The sequence below is a fragment of the Eriocheir sinensis genome, chromosome 5 (assembly GCF_024679095.1).
Source record: "Eriocheir sinensis breed Jianghai 21 chromosome 5, ASM2467909v1, whole genome shotgun sequence".
Classification (NCBI taxonomy): Eukaryota; Metazoa; Arthropoda; class Malacostraca; order Decapoda; family Varunidae; genus Eriocheir; species Eriocheir sinensis.
In genome coordinates this window covers 19,218,955-19,239,167 of record NC_066513.1, presented here as the reverse complement: position 1 = coordinate 19,239,167, position 20,213 = coordinate 19,218,955, and the positions used below count along the sequence as shown (strand labels likewise).

The following is a 20,213-nucleotide window of genomic DNA, read 5'->3' as shown; positions in this document are numbered from 1 at the left end:
TTTCTTAATTGCCACATACACTCGCTCGGTGACGCTCCCCAGGCAGGACCTCCACTCTTGTCTATATTGGAGGTGCTGCTGCTTCTGTTCCTCATGCTGTTACTACTTACTACTACTCACCACCACCACTACTACTACTATTACTACTGCTACTACTACTATTACTACTACTACTACAACTAATAATAATAATAATAATAATAATAATAATAATAATAATAATAATAATGACCTTTTGATCCCTCGTGCCCTGACAGTGTTTACGGCAGAGAGGGAGATGAATACTTATATATTTCTTTATTGATATTTGTTGGATGTTGATTTATGTTAGGAAGCCTGCTGGTCACATTTCCTAAGTGAAGATTATCATATAAATAAACAAATAGAAATAACCAATAAATATTGAGACCCAGTGGAATCCTGAGGGTCTTGTGGTCTAGTTGAAGCCGGATCGAAGGGTGGAATATTAGTGTCACCGGCAGCCTGCAGCGGCCTGGGAGGGTCTGTAGGTCAAGTATCTGAAGGTTCTTATATTGGTGGGTTCAGGAGGTGTGTTGGTCTGAAGGGGGGACTGAATGTGTTTCTCCGGCAGGATGCTGCTGGGAGCCGTGGGGATGGGCTGCGCTCTGGCCCTCACCTACAGGGAGCGGCAGAGGAAGGTGCGAGCCGCCCTTTGTACCACCTGCCACACCCGCTACGGCGCCACCGTCGACGGCAAGTGGCGGGAGGGGATGGCTCCACGTCCCCGGGGGCCCTCCAGAGCAGTGTACGCCTACAATGGCATCTCGCACAAATTCTACGCTTCTTACGGTGCCATGAGTGAAAAGCCGGGCGGGGGGCTGAAGCACCCCGCTGCACTGCACAAACCCTCAGCCCCCTCAGTCAAGCAGGCCCCGCCCCCCGCCCGTCAGGAACCAACACCAGTCAAGGCATCACCTGAACCAGAGAAAGACGAGGAAGGGGGAGACGCCCCATCAGTGGATGCCAAGGAATTGCAGTCGCCTGGGAATAGCTCCAACCCCGACCCTCCTTCGGCCCCAAACACTGACTCGTCAACCGTGTCTGTTACTATCGAGTCACCGGCAACAACGTCTATTACCAGCCACACTGACAGTGACAAGAAGGTCCCGCCAGCAGCTGCTCCTGAAGAGAAGCTTGCATGCAACTGTCTCTCTAGGTACGGCGGGATGAGGCAGAGACCGAGGGAGCGAATCCACCATCGGACACCCGGTGACGGCGGAGCACCCAGGCGCCGCACAGCCCAGCCTGAGGTGAGGACGGTCGGGAAGTACAACAAAAGGATCCTGATGCAGTGCCGGGCACGAGACCCGAAGGATGTGCCCGTCCACCTCTTTAGCGCCACTAGCGTTTCTGCCAACCAAGATACAGTATCCACTGCCACCACAGCGTCACCTGCAACCACTTCGGCTGACTCCTGCAGTGGTTCGCGTCCTTTGCCTCCCCGCGGCCTCTCCAGCGCCACGAATCTGTCGCTGGCTGAGGAAAGCAACGCTCCCAGGGATAAGGAAACTCTCCCCCACTCAGGCTGCGACCCACCGGAAGCTTGCAAATCACATGACTCCCATTCTCCAGCTGGCACACGCGCTCCGTCCCACAGACCCACACCACGCCCTCCGTCCCCCGCACCCCCCTCGCGTCCCTCTCCGTCCCCCCCGCTCACTCCCGCCGCCGAGGGCATCAGCTCCGGCGACTCTGCTCACGAAGCTTTTCAGAGTCTCCAAGACCCCGAAGTGGCCTCCATGTCCTCTGAGTGTGGACTCCTGCCCTCCAGCGAGGAGCCCAGCGCCCCACACCGCTCTCCGCTCTGGGCGCCGTGGGGGAACGCGCGGCGGGAACGTCGGTCAGAGGAGCGTCAGGCCGGTGAGTTACTGGGCGGGCCGCGGAGTCAGGCACTTGATAGGCATGTGTGAGGTTATTTTGACACCACATGGAAGGGAGACAGCCACTGGGCGGGGAGGGCACGTCAGGCGGGTCAATAACCATACCCCTATTGTAGTATATTTTGTTGAATCATCCAAATCAGTATTTTTTTTTTTCATTTATTTAACTGATCATTAGACAAGGCATTCATCAGTGCATTATTCAGATTTTTCACTTATAATAACGAAGTGTGTGTGTGTGTGTGTGTGTGTGTGTGTGTGTGTGTGTGTGTGTGTGTGTGTGTGTGTGTGTGTGTGTGTGTGTGTGCACTAAAAGACCCTGTTCCCACAGAAGGCAGCGGGGGCCGGCCGCCCCTCAGCAGCCTGCTGGCCACCACGCGGCGGGTCCTGGCCAGGCCTCGGTGGACCCGTCAGGAGGAGCGCACGCCCCCTGCTCTCCAGCTGTCCCCGTCCTCGCCGCGGAAGAGGCGAGTCCCGGGCTCCATCCAGGGAGGGAGACTCTGGCGGCACCGGAAGCCGTCGCCGGGCAGGACAGTGACTCCACGGGGGGGCGAGGGCGCGAATCCCCCCGAGAGTGTGGGAACGAGCGGCTTTGGGGCTCCCAAATCCGATGGTCCAGATCCCGTGAGCCCCGGCGCCCCTGCCAGGCCCCGGGAACGCAAAATTAGAAGGACGCGGCCCCGGCCGCGTCACCGCGAGGCAGCCGGGGACTCCGTTTTGTTGCTCAGCGACGACGCCACGGAGGAGTGACCGGGGCTCCTCCGCCACGCCCCAGAGTCTGGTAACACACGTAATGACGAAGATTATATTTTTTATAACATAGCTTAAGACCTCTATCACAAACACGTAGGATTATCTTGAAACCTGCAAGTTTATGATAAAAATTGGTGCCATATGATTTTACCCCCTGTGGTATTACTGGAATAGTAAATAACATTTGTTCATTATTGTTGAAGAATACCATGGTAGGCCAGCATGTATACATCAGAAAACCCGGCAATTACGTATTTTCTGTAGCGTAGGTATTACGCAATCATTGCGGTTGCCTTATAATGGAACGCTCACTAGAGTATTTAGGTGTCGTGTTTTGCCAAACATTTGCAATACCAATGAACCGTCGACATTTTAACGTAATTGTTCGATTTCACAATGTAAACATTCATTATTATTTACGGGAATAGTTTATTGGTTGAGCGTTTCCGCTGGTTGTATTTGCAAACATACCCCTGGCTGATATTCATACATGTCTCTTTGTTTGGTACGGAGACAAAGGACAGGCATGTGTTTGTATCCCGTTCTATTGGGGGTTGGCACGCCGGGTCGCGCGGGTCACTGATTCACTCAGTGCTGGGAGTCACACAGAGTCAGCCGTGGCGGCCGAGGATCGTGGCGGCGGCGGCTGCCCTGCCTCGGCGTGACGGTGTCGGCCTGCAGCCCAGCACACAGGTAACACGCCATGACTCTCGTACCGTGGAAGATTTAAACAGCGGTGTTATTCACCTGAACGAGCTGGGACATTTAAAGGTGGAGCAAGGACTAACGTGTTCGTTAAAGAAGACCGCTCAAGGTGGCCGCCGCCCCGCCGCGGCTCGCGCACAAAACACGGGAGCCACTGACACTGGCCCTGGCGTGCAGGTGTGGCGCGGGGTTACCCCGTTGTGAGTCACGGGGTCACATTTTCACGAGCCTATACGAGAATAATATTTGGGCATTGTTTGTTGCAGGATTGTGGACTTTTAATATATTATGCGTAACACTATTTGAGGCTTTGTATCCAAAAGAAACGAGGGTTGTGAAGCGAGAGTCGTGCTCGTCGTTAATATTAAACTTAACGACAACTCCAAACTGTAGCCATATATTTATAACATGCAGAGAAAATTCACTTCTGCTGCTAACACCTGGCATGTCACCCTGCCATGAGCCCTTAGACTGAAGTATTTCTTTTTGGTGGTAGCACTGGTAGGTAGGTTCCTTGACCCCATCTGACAATTTGTTTTATCATTTCTTTCATTATAATATTGACTGACCTGAGCAGTCTGTTTCAGAGATACCAACTGTTTATTTCTGGATACAATGTGATTTTTAACATCAATATATTTTTAACTGGAAAAAGCTCTGCAACCTAACTTGTAGCATCCTATGGCCGCTGTTATAAGTACAGTAATATCTCCGCTGAAACAGTAACCTATCAAATTAAATAGTAACATATCACAACATATCGGTCAAAATTGTAACCTAACCTAATGGATAGCAACCTGTTGCCACTGAAATGGTAACCAATTGTTGCTAAGGATAGTAACCTTTTGCAGCTGGAGTAATAACCTGATTATATTTGAATCCGTGTCTCCCCACATATTTGCTACTGCAATAAACAATATCCCTTTCACGTTTTAATTACATTAATGCTGAAGAGTTGAAGGACATCACTACTTTTATGACAACATCTGTCTGATAGTTACAATACCTGTACTGTCAACTTAATCCAAAGCAATGCAGCTGATGTGTTTATAAGGAAGCCATGACCACACCTCCATACAGGCCTCTGTTGCAAGGAGAGCCTCAATTATGGTCCTGTGTATTGAGGAAAAGTTATGTGTCCAGTACAAAATGATGCACAGATGATATATGCATCAACTCTCTTTTCTCAGCCTCAGCCTCATTGTCAGGGGGGAATACCACTTCAAGAGAAACTGACCTTCTTTGGAATTTCTTTTTTTCAATAACCTACCTGGGAATTGAACCTGGGACCTCAAGACACCAGGTATACTCTGGCATCAAGCCAAAGGTACCCCCAGGCTTAAGGTTTTGTGAGTCTGTGTCTCATGCCATTACATGGCATCCCTTCTTCTTAGATCAATTACTTTGACTTTTCTTTATTCACTCTTCTTCACATCACATTTTATATGGTAGCAAGATCTGAGACCCCCTTCCAGAGACTTGAGTCATCCAATATCTTACCCCTACATGGGGAGAAACACAACAAAGGATGGATCCCACTGCCGGCCACCACTCTCAATGGGGGCAGGGCACTTTTCAAAGCACTTGACAAATTGATCTACTTTGGAATAAATCTTTTTCCCAACAACCCTCCTGGAACTCAAACCAAGGCTCCAAGATGCAAGGCAGATGCTCTAGTGTCAAACCAAAGGGTGCCCCAGGTTTAAGGCCCTTGTAGTCTTTATCCTTATCTTGGGCCTTTACATCATTGGCTGGAAAACAAAAATAGTTGATGGAAAATTTTCTTTTTTACTCTTATTTTTTCCATATTTTTTTAAGCTCAAAGCAACTATTAATTGACTAGTTTGAGACTTTGGTGGTCGGCACAACTCTTTGCAAAGTAAGTGGATTTTAATTGTAATCTTGGTGCTCCACTTATTTGCAGTTACAGTTTAATTTATAGTTGAGAAATAGGTGATCCTTGGCCATTCAATGACACTTAATAGTTAGCAATCATTTGTGCAAAACCTTTAGGTTTTGGGAGAACCAGTTTTATGTGCTGACTACTCAGCCACTGCCTTATGTTGCTGCTGCTGTTTCTCAACATCTAAGAAGCATGTAAAATTTTAGAAAATTTTCATCAAAGATGTCTTCCCTGTTGAAGTGGGAACAACATTTTCAGAAAACTCAAAACACCAAACAGAAAAATGCAGTAGGAGTTGTCATAAGTTTGATAATGTCCATACATTAGACATCAGTGTTGGTTGTCATTGAGGATAAGTGACTACAAAATAGAAGTGCAAGTTGGATGGAAGCTGCAAAAATATCAAGTATTGGGTTAGGATATATGTGTCTTGCATTACTCTGCACTCTGATAAGATACAAGGTTGTGATGAGGCATAAGGGGGTTTCCTAAAATATTTTTTTGAAATTTTGATGCACTTTATAGTCAAGATTTCGATATTTGGACAAATTAAATACATGTACTGCATAAGATCTTTACTTCAATTATTTTATTGATTTTATGGTGAAAATTGACCAAAGCACTCAAATACATACTATGAAATGTGACCTATAAAAATATAATATTTAGTAATACATAAAACAAATGTATCAATCCTGCTGCAATGCTTCATGATGCACATTCCCCTATGAATAAATAATAGTGCTTCATTTCAGTAGGACTAGACTGTAGCTTTCTTAAGGCATATTACATTGTACCATCTCCCTCCGTGTATTAACTTGGCTGACTAATCATTTCTAGAACACCACTTAGCTTGTGGAAATCACAGTAGACAATATATTATTGTAGATTTGCTCACTTTGTCACCGAAACACTCTATACTAGCACCATTTATTTATTATTACTAGACTGTCAGTCCTAAGTTGTTTATTGGATAAATATATCACTAGTCCAGTTACTTAGGTGTATTCACACTCTTGTTCACTATGTATTGTTAAGCGCTCAAGGGAAGGAGACCCAAGGAACCCTTCTCAGCCGATTACCATAGATTCTTGAAGCTATTTGTATCCTCAGTTGTGCATTTTGATATTAAAAATTTTCTATGTTTGTGAGTTTAAGTGTTTTGGTGTGTGGAGGGATAGGAAAACATTTCCATTCTGTGAGAATATTTGGATGTAGCTGAAAATTAATTTTGATGGCTGAACTTGGGGCTATCAGCAAACACCAGCATAACAGATCCACTGCTTCAGAACACAAGATTGACAGAAACATTCCTATGCTACCTGAAATATATTCCATAAGCAACACATGTTAAAAACACATATGTAATGTATTTTTGTGACTTACTAGTAATAAGCTTCAATATTGCTATTTTACAATTATATCATAAGACATATATATTCTGTACAATTCTTGTTAAACTTGTATAGTTCATGGAGAAATACATTTTGCAGGAATTTATACTATAAAGCATAATATGAGCTTTCTCCAAAATAATTGTTTTCAGAAGCACAACATCCTATATCAGATAGTCATAGGTATTAAACTTGTTATATATTTAAAGGTTTTGGCATTGTGCTGGTTTTGTTGAGAAGAATGCAGATATTACATTGTGGATCTGAACAGCTCAATTTTTGTATGCCACAAGTTATTTATTAATGGCATCCAACTCCCCTTTTAAAATATATATATATATATATATATATATATATATATATATATATATATATATATATATATATATATATATATATATATATATATATATATTATAATTATAATTGTTTCTATCTACACAGGGCTAAAGTTACATTTTGCTCAGCTGTGGGGCTGCATATAAGTGTTTTAGAAACCATCAGAGGAAGAGCATTTAGTCAGGAGGTTTTGTACTCAAATACTACTCAAAAAGTTTTGCAGTGACTGCTTTACAGAGAACATCTATGCTAGAGTTTGAAACGTCAAGTGATCCAGAAACATGCTAAAAGGTAATTATTTTGTTCATTTACTCTTAGTTACACTTTATTATACTGCAGAGCAGCCTATGCTTGTTTCTCTTTCATAAATCAACCTCTAGATAACAAAAGCAAAGACTAATCATATTATTGTACTTTTTTATATTACATATTAATTAGAAAATATATGAATACACATATGTGTACTATGCCAGTCAGCATGGGCAGACCCATAGAGGTATCATTACAGTATTGCAAACATCATAAGAAAACATTGAATGTAAGTAAACTATTTTAAAGGCTGCTTTTTTCTGCTGTATATGTCAATGTGATTACTCCATGCTGTGATGGCTCGGTCTATAAATGTCTTGCATCTGAAGATCAACTTAGTTTTTCTTATGATTTATTTTTATTATTTCTTTAGTACTTACAAGTATTTTTTACAGTTGAATATGAAACCATTTAAGTATCTAATTTTAATCCATGGCATTGTACATTTATTTATGTACAACTAATAAAAGTATATGAATTAATCTCCCATTTCTACACTGTTCTTGACTACTAAGAAAATAATATACTTTGTGCAAAATAAACACTCAAGCAACATAAGGAAGGTGAAAAATATACCATTTATTGTTTGCAAAATATTCACTTTATACAAACAGAAGGGACCTCAAGCAAGCATTTTCATAAATGTATTCCCCATAAGATTTCCCCACCATCAGAATTCAGTCTTACTTAAATAAACAAAGAGATCACATTAGATTTAGCCTGTCAAGTGACAAAGTAACGGACGGACAGACCCCCAAAACTTCCTTGTGTGTACCCACCAAATATCGAAAATATACAGGTAATATTTTGTGATCTATGCTACTCTGACTGAGTGATACATAGTCAAACAAAAAAGTTGATATGTCAAAGCTTAGAGCCTGCACCATGTTGGTCTTTGTGACAGCATTAATATCCAATAACTTAACATTTGAGCTTGTGTAAGTTATTTATCAACAGTCCAGAGATGCAGAACTGTTGCATTGTGTGTTATCACATTTACTTCACAGCTGGTGTCCCAGTTTTATGTGACCAGCTCTCATGGATATATAGGCAGTCTAATTACCTGGATGTCAGTTACAGTGACCAGGACTCAAGCCCTGAGTACAGAATTGCTAGGCTGACAAAATGACAGCCTATCATGTGATAAAGTGGAGTCGAAGTCAGAAGAAAAAGTGGAGTATTGAAATCAGAAATTTGGCAGTGACCTGGAATCAAGTACACAGAGATGGGTCATGAAACAATTTATCATCTGACACCTTGTCCCATGACAGCTTGCCACAGTACAGTTTGTAGCCAAGCACTTTTGTCACAGGAGTATAATGTCACCAGAATATACAGGTGAACTTGCAGGGCTTTATTAAAATGGGTGCTGACACTAAGTGTGTGTGTGTATGGTAGCTGATGACTTTCTTCAGTACTGTGTATCCTATTTTAAAGTAACATACATATGTGCAAAGAGAGGCGGAGGAAATTGCAAATGCAGACTTGCTCCAGTTTCTAAATAAAATATTATACTTACATATGAGAACTCAAAATGGCATGTCAAGGACTAACAACAACATCCAAGGTTTACACTATCCATTTAGTGTTGTCTCCAATCACCATCCCAATATATGAAAGTTTATTGAAGTTTTTAAGAGAGAAGTCTCTTCAGCTATAAAAGAAGCAAAATAAGAGCATAATGATGTCCCTTGACCAAAAAAGAATCTTGCAACTTGAATGTTTGCTTACAAAGGATTATAGAGTTATATCATCTTTGAAAAAGTCCTCAGTCATATATATCATGATCAACAATTATGACAGATGCAAAACCATTTACTACCATCTCTGAAAACAAATCATAAGGTCTAATTATTATAAAAAACATGCCATTTTCTTACAAATCTTTGAAATTATAATAAATGCTTAGCTGATTTTTATTAACTTCCCTCCCATGAGCATTCAGCTTGTGGTGAGCAGACTTAAGGTCACAGATAAAACTAAGATGTTCCCTATTTCCCCTAGATATTTTATACAATAACAGTAACAAGATGTCTTGGTGACAAAAATGCTCAGTTATAGATTATTTGCTGACAAGTTGTCTGGTGATGATATGTCCTGTGACTAAATGCCTGGTGATAGACTGTCCTACAACCATAGAGATGAATCAGAGATTTGGGATTAACCCATTGTTTTTTTATAATAACCTTGCATCCTTGCATGAATAGGATTATTATGCTAAACTCTGGAATGTATTGCAGATTATCATTGTCTCACCTCATGTGTACAGTTTTTTGTAGCTCCATGAAGTGAATGGCTTATGTATGAGAGTTCCTCATACCCTTTGGAAAATGTATATTCATATCTGCTGCTTCTTAAATAAGGAAATCATTGTATGTACTAAATCCAGAGATAAAAATAATTTTTGAAAGATGAGACCCTATAATTATCTCTTTAGGGCATCATAGCTCTTGTAAGGAGGAAAATATCCCAGTAACGTACACCCACAAGAAGTAGTTGAGCTAAAAAAAATTATATAATACTCCTACATCAGTGTGCCTTAATTATGTTCAACAGCCATATCAGCAGGGCACTCTAATAAGTGATCTATGAAAATAGGTATAATTGCTGATAGTATGATTTACTTGTAGTAAGATATCAAATTTGGATTCTACAGATTAAGCAACATATATCTACATTTGGTATAAGTGAGTTTTCTCACTATGAAAGAAAAAATTCTAAACTGAATATAAATAATATAATATAATAAATATAATATAATAAATAATAAATATAAATAAATATAAATGTGTATCATAAAAGCTCAAATGATCTTGGTTTGTTACAATAACAATGCATAATAACATATAAATAAATGTCATCAACTATTTTCTACTCACTATACAGAAACCGTTCAGGAGGTTCTATAATGCTAAAACAATAATATAACCTCTCATTACATCATCACTATTGAAACCTGTTGAAGCTAGACAACTTGCAGAATTATCAGTTGCTATTTTAAGTAAATAAAAACAGTGCAAATATTTCTTAATATTTTTAAGTAACTACTAGTAACATTTCCAGTGACTTTAAAGCACACAGTTTTTGCAGTGCTTGTTTGTGAAATTTATATACAGTAATAACATGGTGTCTCAAACAACACAAAATACTACATAACATAATTTTGGTTTTCAACCAATGAGGTTTACTGTAAAATCACTAATGTGGTTTCACTTTCTTTAAAATGTTTGAAAACTTAGAAATTGAAAACAAATTAGAATTAATCAAGTTTTGACAAAGTACTTCAGTGGTGACACATTATCTAAGATCTTAGTCACTCTTGGTCTTGCTCTCACCCTCAGCATTGTCAGCAGCAGCAGGCAGAGGCTGGCTTGTTACTCCTCCTGGACTGAAACACTGACTTAAGAAAGAGTACACCATCTCCCTGTATTCCTCTGGATATAGTCTGAGAACATAAAAAAAAAAACAGTTTACTACTCTGTTGATCATGTTATGTCCATTATTCTGTCCACTAAGTCAAATAATGGAAAATGAGGATGTGAAGTTTATGAAAGAGTTAACTTAAAGGAATGCAGCTTTGATGTATGAATGGACAGAAACAGTTTTATCAAGGATACTTTTTAAAAAGTTCATGAAGCAATGAAGTTTCTGATGCAGACAGAGAAACAAAGTTACTTTTTTTTCATAAGACAATATATTGAGATGAATGCACTACTCATTATCTTGTTAGGTTAATTAAGGGGTCAGGATATAAATAAAGTGAGTCATCTGCCTCACCTATAATGCTGGACATGTGCTGAATCTTGCCAGCACTTGCCCAATACAGGGACTCCCAGTCGCTGGCGTTCACCCATAAAGAGCTCCACATCCTGGAAACTGATCAGTTTGTCAGCTCTTGAGTACAAGAAGAGTTGTGGGCAGCGAGCAGGATCCTGGAATGGTAACAGCATTAGTGAAAAAAGGCAATAAATCACCAAGAACTATCGAAATTAATTTCTTAAATTATTACAAGGATCTTTTAAATAAAATTTGCAAACATGAAATTTTACAATGAAAAATTATGTATATAAGGGCTTCATTGCTCCCTAGGTACATACATACCTCCAACAGTGACCATGGAGGGTTGATGGGCAACTTGCCAGAGATGATGGTCCAGGAAATGGACAGCACCTTCCACCCTATCAAATACAGCATCATGCCCAGCGACACACACAGCTTCATCCATACTGACCCAGGTGTCACTTCATACACAGCTCGGGCAGCTAATAGGATGATTTGAAATACAAATTAAATACAGTTTAGGTGATAATGAACTTTTCTAAGAATAAACCCCATTTTCAATCAATTTTCAAATGCCCCTGGCCAGAAATTTCCTTCTTCTGTAAGACAATGACACTTCAACCTGCAAGATTTATGACATCAAAACAAACCTACCTGAGAAAAGCCTCCTTGGGGCTGGTGTACTGTCAAAAATGCATCCCTTTACTGTGATCTTTGGGGCAGTGGATTCTGTCATAGCCTGGGTTAGGTAGTAGTAGAGAACAGAGCCGTTGTTGCTGAACATGTGGAAGAAAACTGGGTGATCATCCAGACTCATATCTCGCAACAGAGATAGCAGCTTACGGGCGATGGGCATCAGCTTCACAGTTGGTCTGATGAACACATATGAAGATGGGGATGTGTAGCGAATGGTGATGCACCTGTAGGTTAAGATGAAATGGTGAGGGGATGGGTAAGTACATGGTTGCTGTAAGAAGATTAACATACTTATTCATACATTTATTGTCTCCTACACATACTACAGTTCTCATGAAGAGAAATATAAACCAAATAAGAGTAATTATACACCACTCTAAAGCACTCTTGAAATGTAACATTTACAATTCTTGTGAAATGAACTACTGAGATTAGTATGGAGTAAACAAAAAGATGAATAATTAAGGCTGTAAATTCAGGCCTATGTATCAAACCCAAAGATGGTGGTATTTTTTATGGACTACCATAACTAACCAACTTAGTCTTAACCAGACCTCAGTAGAAATATGAATGGTTCAAATGAAATTTCGGTGATATGTAAATGCTCTGGCCTCTCTTAGATGTACTAGGAAATGATGTGAGGGAAGGACTGACCCTCGCTGGTTGTAGATGGTGCAGTACTTGGCAAGGTGACGGTCCTGGGCCCCGAGCCATCCAAGCAGGAACACCACAGGTTCCTTGTCCCCATTGGCACCATTCACAAATACAAAGTCCTCATCTTCATCCTCCTCCCTTAAAGCAAAGACAATGTACTGTACAGTGGGGTAAAATTAAACAAATTTGTCAATTTTTGACAAAAGAATGACAATGTATTTTTAAGAGCATAGGAAAGTTACAAATGTTAATACAAAATCTTAAAGTATGAACCTTTAGCTACATTGCCATTTATTTGACAAGTAGTTTTTGTAATTAGTTTATCCATGAGCAAACCAAATTCAGTAATAAGAATATAAATTGAAATAGGGGTAAAAGTAAACATCTCAAAATGGGGTAAAAATAAAGATTGAGGTAAATGTAAACATGGTCCAAATCAATTTTGTAAGACCTAGGTACATATTTGAGCAATATCAAATGCATAGTCAAACTTTATGAATGTACATTTCATCTTATAACAATATCAGCAAAGTCTGCCCTCTTGAACCCAACTTTTCCTTTTATTGACTCTGTGACATTCAGTTTCTTAACTATTGCATCTATTCCCACTACATATTCATCTTTTACTGCTGGTAACTTGAAGAACAGTAAGTTACTGTTACTAGGAAATTTGTCCATTTCTGTCTTTCTGTAGAAACTGACATTCCAGCCAACGTCCTCAAACTCAATTATGCGTCCCTAAAAGTGGTGCTTCTTCCCATCACCAAACGCAACAAGGAGATAGTCATTTACAGTTAATTTGGAAGCATCTAAAATCTTCCTGACTGACCAGGTTATGCAACTTTACCATGTCGATGCTTGTGCAGGGTTGTGATTGGGATTGTCGAATGGTCATGTTTCCTGTCTCCAACAATCTAAGAGCATTTTCCATATCCTCCTGGAAATTCTGAAGTCTCCCTGTGTTGGTTTTCTTGATATATGTTCATGGCATCCAGCAAGGAAGATAAAAAACAAGATAAGAAGTCATCTTTGTGATGAATTCTCAATCTTGTTTACTTTTACCCCGTCATACTTTTGGCAACATGTCTGCTGTAATAACCTACATGGGTGACCTGTTTGGTTTTTATAGCTTACCTCAAGGAATGTGGATCTGTTAAAACAGCAGACATTAAACTTCTTCAATTTAGTAAATTTTAAAGCACTTGAACAGTTCAGTATCTCATCATCACATGAAACACAGTAAAAACAACCCTAATGTATGTGGTATACCTACTGGCACAAATTAATGAAATTCAGTGTAAAGTGATGCAGTTACTACCCACCTACATTGAAATTACTAACTATGTATCTAATACATTATGTTGATCGAATACCAGTAGTTAAACAGATAGAAATTGGGTTTGTTTACTTTTACCCCACTGTACGGTAAGTGACAGTAGTGATCATTATAAATTTTCTTTATTCTGGAAATTGTGCACCTGCTGCCTCTTGGATACTTACTCTTCCCATGCAAATATTGACTGAAGTGACATTGAAATTTTCAGTAAATACTAGAATTTTCTTACTTGGCACACAGGCTGAATACCACAGAGTAGATCTCCCTTGACAAAACATACAGATGCAAGATACTTCTTATTACCGTACCACTATGTCTCACTATGTCACAACACACCAACACTATCAATTACACTTGATTCCCTTCCCTCCCCTGCACACTCAGCTCCCCTGTCCCCCCAACAGCCAACACGTATATGTGTGTTATGCACTTTATAGGTGCCCTGCGCATTATTGTCAAGATGTCTTAAACCTAATTTGATTTTTCTTGTGACTGTGGCAATCACAAAGTAACACTGGCAGCTGCCTGTCAGATGGAAGACACACTTGCCTGCCATATGTGAGGGTCATTCACTGTGTTTGCTGGGGCTCAAGAGACAACGCATGACAACCTAACACCCAAACACACCACTGCACACCGTGAATAATTATCAGGGGATTATTGATGAGAGGGTAGCCTACTAATTTTGAGACACTGACTGCTTACTTCTGGACAAATTTTGATGTTTTTTTTATTATGGAGATAATGGGGTTTTTTTCTGGAAATCACTAATGATTGACTTTGCAATGCCTGTTGTGCACCCGCCACCATCCCGCTCCCACCCGTTACCACCAATCTGTGTAGTAGACCGCCCCTGCCACCGCCTTGTCCCGTCCTACGCTGCATATTTCCGTTGCCCCAAACCACAAGCAGAATAAATTTAAACTAACCTAACTTAATATAACATAACCTACCTAACAGGGGGGCTTCACCTTTGACTCCCTTAATGGGGGACTTTGCCTCTCACGACGCCCCTAATGGGAGGGCTTCGCTCCTCTCGACCCCCCATCTATTTTCCGAAAGTCATTTGTTACTGCACTGAATTCAGGGATCAAAAAAGAATCCATGTTGTAAGTACTAACTTTGCAAGAGGTGGCTGCCCTCTCATCAATATTATCTAATCATCGTTACCTGACAGCCCCAGAAAGTGTCCCGCTCACTCTTAAGGTGGCCCAGCCTGCTGCACTTGGCTTATTCTCAGTGAGAGGTAGGCTGCTCAGAGCTGACATGATTAAAGTGTGGAAAATATTTAATGGACTCTCACCTATCTGCCCATCTGACGTTTTCCAACTGGTGGAGATGCCAGGACCCAAGGCCATGCTTTTAAAATATTTCATCAACGTATTCGTATCAAGTTACGCAAAAGATTTATCTCTAATAGGGTCATCAATCTTTGGAATGCCCTGCCTTCCTCAGTTGTGTCAGCCTGTCAGCGTTTAAGAGATTACTAGCGGCACACCTGGGCGATAAGCTGTATGAATACTAACATGTACACCATGGACAATGCCCCAAGTGCTTACAGCACACTTTCGTCAGTGTTTTAAATAACACATCTCATTATTGTTAAATCATCTCATATACTGTGGCATGTTGGCATGTTTGGAGCTCCATGACTGTGGAGCTCATCCGGGTAGCAAATCATGTTAAGAAATCAAAAAAGAATCCATATTGTAAGTATTAACTTCGCAAGAGGTGGCCACCCTCTCGTCAATATTATCCAATCATTGTTACCTGACAGCCCCGGAAAGCCTCCAGGCCTGAGTGTCCCGCCCACCCTTGAGGCGGCCCAGCCTGTCACAGCGGGCCCCAAACCTACCCGCTGGGAGGCCGCCGTTGGGTCTCCTTGGGCATGGGCGTGGGGAAGGTAATGAAGTACTCCAGGTCGTCCTCCATCCTTGGCTGGTCGTCGTCCCCCTGCAGGAGGAGGAGGGGGCGGGGGCGGGGGTCGTCTGCCGCGGCGGTGTGTCGTCTGTTTGTTATGGTCGCGGCGGAATGTGCGGCACAGGGTTCGTCTCCCGCCACGGACCAGTCGGTTTTCAGGTAATATCGGTTCTTACCAGTCACTTCCTAAGCCTGTTGTGTCAGAATTGAGAGTTAAGGATAATATGCGTGGTACTGCTGTGTTAGAGGGCATGCACATGAGGGTTTGGTGTGTTGTACATCAGCTGAGATTGTTCATAGAGGGAGGGGGAAGGGCTGTGTCACATTAGGTAAGGAAGGGAAGGGTCCGAAGGGGTGAGTGGGAAGGAAGGGAAGGGGTGACTAGGGAGATGGAGAGGGAGGGAGGAAGGGCTGTGTCATTAGGTAAGGAAGGGAAGGTGTGAGAGTGAAGGGGTCTTACCTGTCGGAAGTTCTGGTGAGTTGGAAGGAAGGGAAGGGATGACTAGGGAGATAGGGAGGAAGGGCTGTGTTATTAGGTAAGGAAGGGAAGGGGTGACTGGGGAGATGGGGAGGAAGGGAAGGTGTGAGAGTGAAGGGGTGAGTGGGGAGATGGGGAGGGAGGGAGGAAGGGGTGTGTTATTAGGTAAGGAAGGGAAGGGGTGAGTGGGAAGGAAAGGAAGGGGTGAGTGGGGAGATGGGGAGGGAGGGAGGAAGGGGTGTGTTATTACGTAAGGAAGGGAAGGGGTGAGTGGGGAGGTGTGGATGTAAATATCAAGTGACTGACCTTGACGTTTGAGTGGTCATTGTCGAGATATGGACTTGTTTATTAATCCCATGTGTGTGTGTGTGTCGAGACCTTTGGAGTCCTTATCCACTGATCATCACAGTAGCTCAGCATTTCTCCACCAGGCTGTCTCTGATATGACTTAATAATGAATGAAAATTTATTGTTTCAGGCCAGTGTGGGGATGGTGTCCAGGATGGGGTTGCTGAGGAGGCTGGGCATGCTGAGAGGGGCAAAGCTTACAGCACTAACACAGACATCCTTCCCGTGCCAATGTCAACTGTTAAAATTGGGCTGCACATACACTACTGCAACTGAGGTATTATAGTAAGGTTTTGTAGAATAATATTGAGGCTCTGATACTAAAATATTGATAAGTCTCTATCTATCGATCTATCTATTACTCTAACAGCTGCACTATAACTCATTCAGGAAAAAGCCAAGAGTAGTACTGGCTTGAGAATGAGAGCATGGCAGACCTGTGGGTACGATGGTGTGGATGGCCTGCAGATGGAGAGAGTGCGGGTGCCTCCTGTGCTAAGGCCTGGGGACCTGCTGGTTAAGGTTCATGCAGCCTCTGTCAACCCCATTGACACAGCAGTCATTGGTAAATATACTTTGTTATCTTTTGTACTGAGTTGTAATAAGCATAAATATTTCCTTTTTTTTCTCCCTCTCTTCCATTTTCCTTGAAGTTTATTTATGTGTCACAAGGAGTATGAGGTATATATCATATATAGTTTAATTTTGCAGTACCCTTTCATTGTTATTAGACATTTTTTATTTCTTATTTTACATCTTAGTTAGTATGTATTCTGGTTCCATTGAAATATCATTGTCTTGGCACAATGAGCCTTATTTGAACAAACATTAAAGAGTTATGGTTTCTCATTATTCCAACATTTTGTCTTTATTTTCCCCCTTGCAGGCGGGTATGGCAGAGAGGTGCTGAATGTGATGCGTCTGGTTGGACAGCTGGAGCAGGGCAGCACCACAGCCCCAACAGAGTTTCCCCTCACTGGTAGGAAAAGAGCCCAATCTACTTGCCTATTTTATGGCTTTCATGCAGCAATTAACCTCTAGTCCTCTTACCTGCATATATTTAAGTAATTATGTGGTTTCTGTTAGCATTGAAATATTTTCACCTTCATAATTTAAGTACACAATATAAGCTTAAGTTGTATTCAACTCTTACCCTTTACTCTTCCTGTATGTGTTGTAAGGAAAATTATTTTCTTGCAGTGGGTCGAGACTTTGCTGGGGAGGTGGTGAGTGTGGGGCATGGGGTTGAAGGTGTGGCTGTGGGGGACAAGGTGTTGGGGGTGGTGAGTCCCCAGGCCCAGGGAACACATGCTGAGTATGTCATCACCTCAGCCTCCAATGTGAGTTACTGGAGATTACACTATCTTATCACATCATAGCAATTCAGTCAAGGAATCTCTTATATCCTCCATGTTTTGTCAGGTATTACTCATAATTTATCAGTCATTGACAAGATATGTTTTCTTTTATAATTTTAATACTGCCTATTAGTATTTGCTGAACCATCTATTGTTTTCATTGAAGAATGTTATTCATTGTAAAAGTAGCTCATTGGCAATTGACGCTGAAAAAAAATGTACTCATCGATTTTTTCATAAATGATGAGCAAATATTATACTGTTTCCATAACTATTAAATACAGGTTCTGTTTTTCATCTGCCTGAACCTTTTATAAAGAAATAAAAGCAGATGGACTTGTACACACTGAATTCTGTTTGCCTCAGGCATGCCTGATGCCAGACACAGTCACACCTGAGGAGGCAGCTAGTGTGCCCTATGCCGGCCTCACCGCTTGGAGTGCTGCAGTGGTGTCTGGTATGGTGACCCCCACATTGGCACCACGCACAAGGGTCTTGGTACTGGGGGCTGCAGGAGGGGTAGGAACAGTACTGTGTCAACTCCTGGTGGCATGGGGAGCTCAGGTGAGAGTCATTTGCAGTGTTAGATGATAGTAGGCTGCTAATTAGTACCTACATCCCATCTTTGCTATAGCAGTGCCTTGAAGGGACTGTAACACTAGTGTCTATCTATATAGCAGGAATAATAAAAGATTGAAATAGAGGTGATGATATTTTAGTTGCACATACTGTTACCTTTTTATTTTCAGCTATTAATGATGTATTAATTTTTGCAACCTTTTTATGTGTGTAATGTGCCATGTGTTGTCCCACAGGTTGTGGGTGTTTGCAGCAGTGATGCATTAGGCTTGGTGGCCAGCCTTGGAGTGGAACCTCTCGATTATAAGGATCCAGCCACCAAGGACACACTGATTGCTGATGGAGGGTAAGGAAGGGCTTCTCAGTACATAAATTTACATTGAAATGCAGCTCATAAGGAATCATCAGATTTTTTCAAGGTAGTCTTAGTGCAGTATTGGTTGCTGGTAATGAGAAAGTTTGCTCATAACTTTCCAAGAAATTTTACAGACATAAATTATCAGTTTTCATCATGTCACAGGTTCAATTTGGTAATCAATGCTGCTGGAACAGATGACCTTGATTACGTACATGCTTTGAGGCCCTGGATAGGATCTTCGTATGTCACTCTGTCTCCTCCTCTACTGCGAAACATAGATGACTCAGGGCTAGCAGTGGGCCTACTAAAGGTAGTATTTTTTATTGTATTGCATTGTATTTTGCTCTGAGTATAGTTTGTCATTAGCTAAGCCTGATACTATAAAGCTACAGACTGGAAATTGAAGGTTATATATTCAAAATGGAACTCATTGGGCCCTTTCCTTTCTCTCAGAGTGTGAAAGAAGTAGTTTGCCGCAACACATCTTCCCTGTCTGAGGGTCGTGCCTACAAGTGGGCCTTCTACATGCCCAACCCTTGGGCCCTCAAGCAGATAACCAAACTGTTGTCAACACACCAGGTGAGGTACCTTACTAGTTTTAATTTTTCACTGAACTAGGGATTATAAAAGATGCAAAGGCAGAGGAATATTTATGCAGACATGTAATTTAATTAGGGGATAAGGTATGATTTTTATTTATTTATTTTATTTATTTATTTATTTATCTTTTATTTTTATTTTTTTGCACTTCAACTTTAGTGTGGCATATAAGTATAAATTTGAGCAATCTAAGAGAAAATATAGATTAACAAAAGAAGACTAGCAGATGTGTAGTATATGTACGTGTGTAAGGGTGGAAAATGTACCATTTTAGAGATGTAGATATAACACACTTATATAATGTTTTCATTGGCATCACTTCAGATCCGTCCAGTGGTTGACAAAGTTTTCCCCTTCACCGAGGCCCCGGCAGCCTACCGCTCTGTGATGGAGGGGCACGCACGTGGCAAGACTGTCATCAGTGTACCATAAGAGGCACCACACAGTAGCAGCCAATAAAGAGGTGGTCAGGGCCATTCACAAATATTGAGAATGGTTCAGTAATCATAAGTGCCTGAGCATCAGGGGTAAGAGTGTGCCCTGAGAAGTGGCTGCATATGTCATGTATAAGGAATTTACAGGTGAGATCATCCCTTTTTTTCTTTCATTGGTTCAAGATCATGTAAGGCCCCTTTCAGACGTATCGACTTTACGCCGTCCGCCGTCTAGGACCCAGCGCCGTGCATTCCAGAGAGAGCGCCGTGGTGTCGACGGCGGGCGCCGTTGACACAACGGCACGGCCTGTGCCGTCCACCTGCCACATTCATTCTTTCCATTCATTCACACACACACACACTGCCCC

At 41.6% G+C, this 20,213-nt stretch overlaps 3 protein-coding genes across 8 annotated transcripts in view; 2 read left to right on the top strand and 1 right to left on the bottom strand.

Moving 5' to 3' along the window:
• LOC126984835 (nascent polypeptide-associated complex subunit alpha, muscle-specific form-like) overlaps positions 1-6,981 on the top strand; it is an 89,586-nt gene extending 82,605 nt beyond the window's left edge. The window contains exons 4-5 of one of the 2 annotated variants that reach the window (XM_050839046.1): positions 593-1,881; positions 2,236-6,981. In XM_050839046.1, coding sequence (XP_050695003.1) covers positions 593-1,881; positions 2,236-2,651 — 1,705 coding nt within the window. In that variant the 3' untranslated portion in view covers positions 2,652-6,981. Of the gene's footprint in view, positions 1-592; positions 1,882-2,232 lie in introns of both variants that reach the window. The other variant, XM_050839045.1, reaches the window with a different exon arrangement.
• An 886-nt stretch (positions 6,982-7,867) lies between these two features.
• LOC126984855 (transmembrane protein 53-like) lies at positions 7,868-15,768 on the bottom strand. The gene is made up of 6 exons (XM_050839075.1): positions 15,626-15,768; positions 12,435-12,572; positions 11,739-12,004; positions 11,406-11,566; positions 11,082-11,236; positions 7,868-10,749 (listed from the first exon to the last, which is right to left on the bottom strand). The coding sequence occupies exons 1-6, from the start codon at positions 15,700-15,702 to the stop codon at positions 10,614-10,616; spliced, it is 933 nt and encodes a 310-aa protein (XP_050695032.1). The 5' UTR covers positions 15,703-15,768; the 3' UTR covers positions 7,868-10,613.
• Positions 15,717-20,152, top strand: LOC126984848 (reticulon-4-interacting protein 1 homolog, mitochondrial-like). Of its 5 annotated transcripts, none has more exons than XM_050839072.1 (10): positions 15,717-15,849; positions 16,647-16,793; positions 16,907-17,081; positions 17,403-17,495; positions 17,717-17,856; positions 18,241-18,438; positions 18,690-18,799; positions 18,974-19,121; positions 19,265-19,390; positions 19,736-20,152. In XM_050839072.1, exons 1-10 carry the CDS (start codon positions 15,802-15,804, stop codon positions 19,841-19,843), a joined length of 1,293 nt encoding a protein of 430 aa, XP_050695029.1. In that variant the 5' UTR covers positions 15,717-15,801; the 3' UTR covers positions 19,844-20,152. The 5 variants fall into 5 exon arrangements, with proteins under 5 accessions (XP_050695029.1, XP_050695007.1, XP_050695016.1 ...); XM_050839050.1 differs by lacking the exon at positions 15,717-15,849 and adding an exon at positions 15,988-16,019 and having other exon boundaries at positions 19,736-20,151; XM_050839059.1 differs by lacking the exon at positions 15,717-15,849 and adding an exon at positions 16,013-16,044 and having other exon boundaries at positions 19,736-20,151.
• The last annotated feature ends 61 nt before the right edge of the window (positions 20,153-20,213 follow it).

Excerpts from the sequence above, each read along its gene's own strand:
- LOC126984855 (XM_050839075.1), bottom strand. The coding sequence starts at position 15,702 with ATGGAGGACGACCTGGAGTACTTCATTACCTTCCCCACGCCCATGCCC. Across the intron at positions 12,005-12,434 it reads ACCATCTACAACCAGCGAGG|GTGCATCACCATTCGCTACA; the intron begins GTCAGTCCTTCC and ends CTTAACCTACAG. Across the intron at positions 11,237-11,405 it reads CTCCATGGTCACTGTTGGAG|GATCCTGCTCGCTGCCCACA; the intron begins GTATGTATGTAC and ends TTACCATTCCAG.
- LOC126984848 (XM_050839072.1), top strand. The coding sequence starts at position 15,802 with ATGTGCGGCACAGGGTTCGTCTCCCGCCACGGACCAGTCGGTTTTCAG. Across the intron at positions 18,800-18,973 it reads ACACTGATTGCTGATGGAGG|GTTCAATTTGGTAATCAATG; the intron begins GTAAGGAAGGGC and ends ATCATGTCACAG. Across the intron at positions 19,122-19,264 it reads TAGCAGTGGGCCTACTAAAG|AGTGTGAAAGAAGTAGTTTG; the intron begins GTAGTATTTTTT and ends CCTTTCTCTCAG.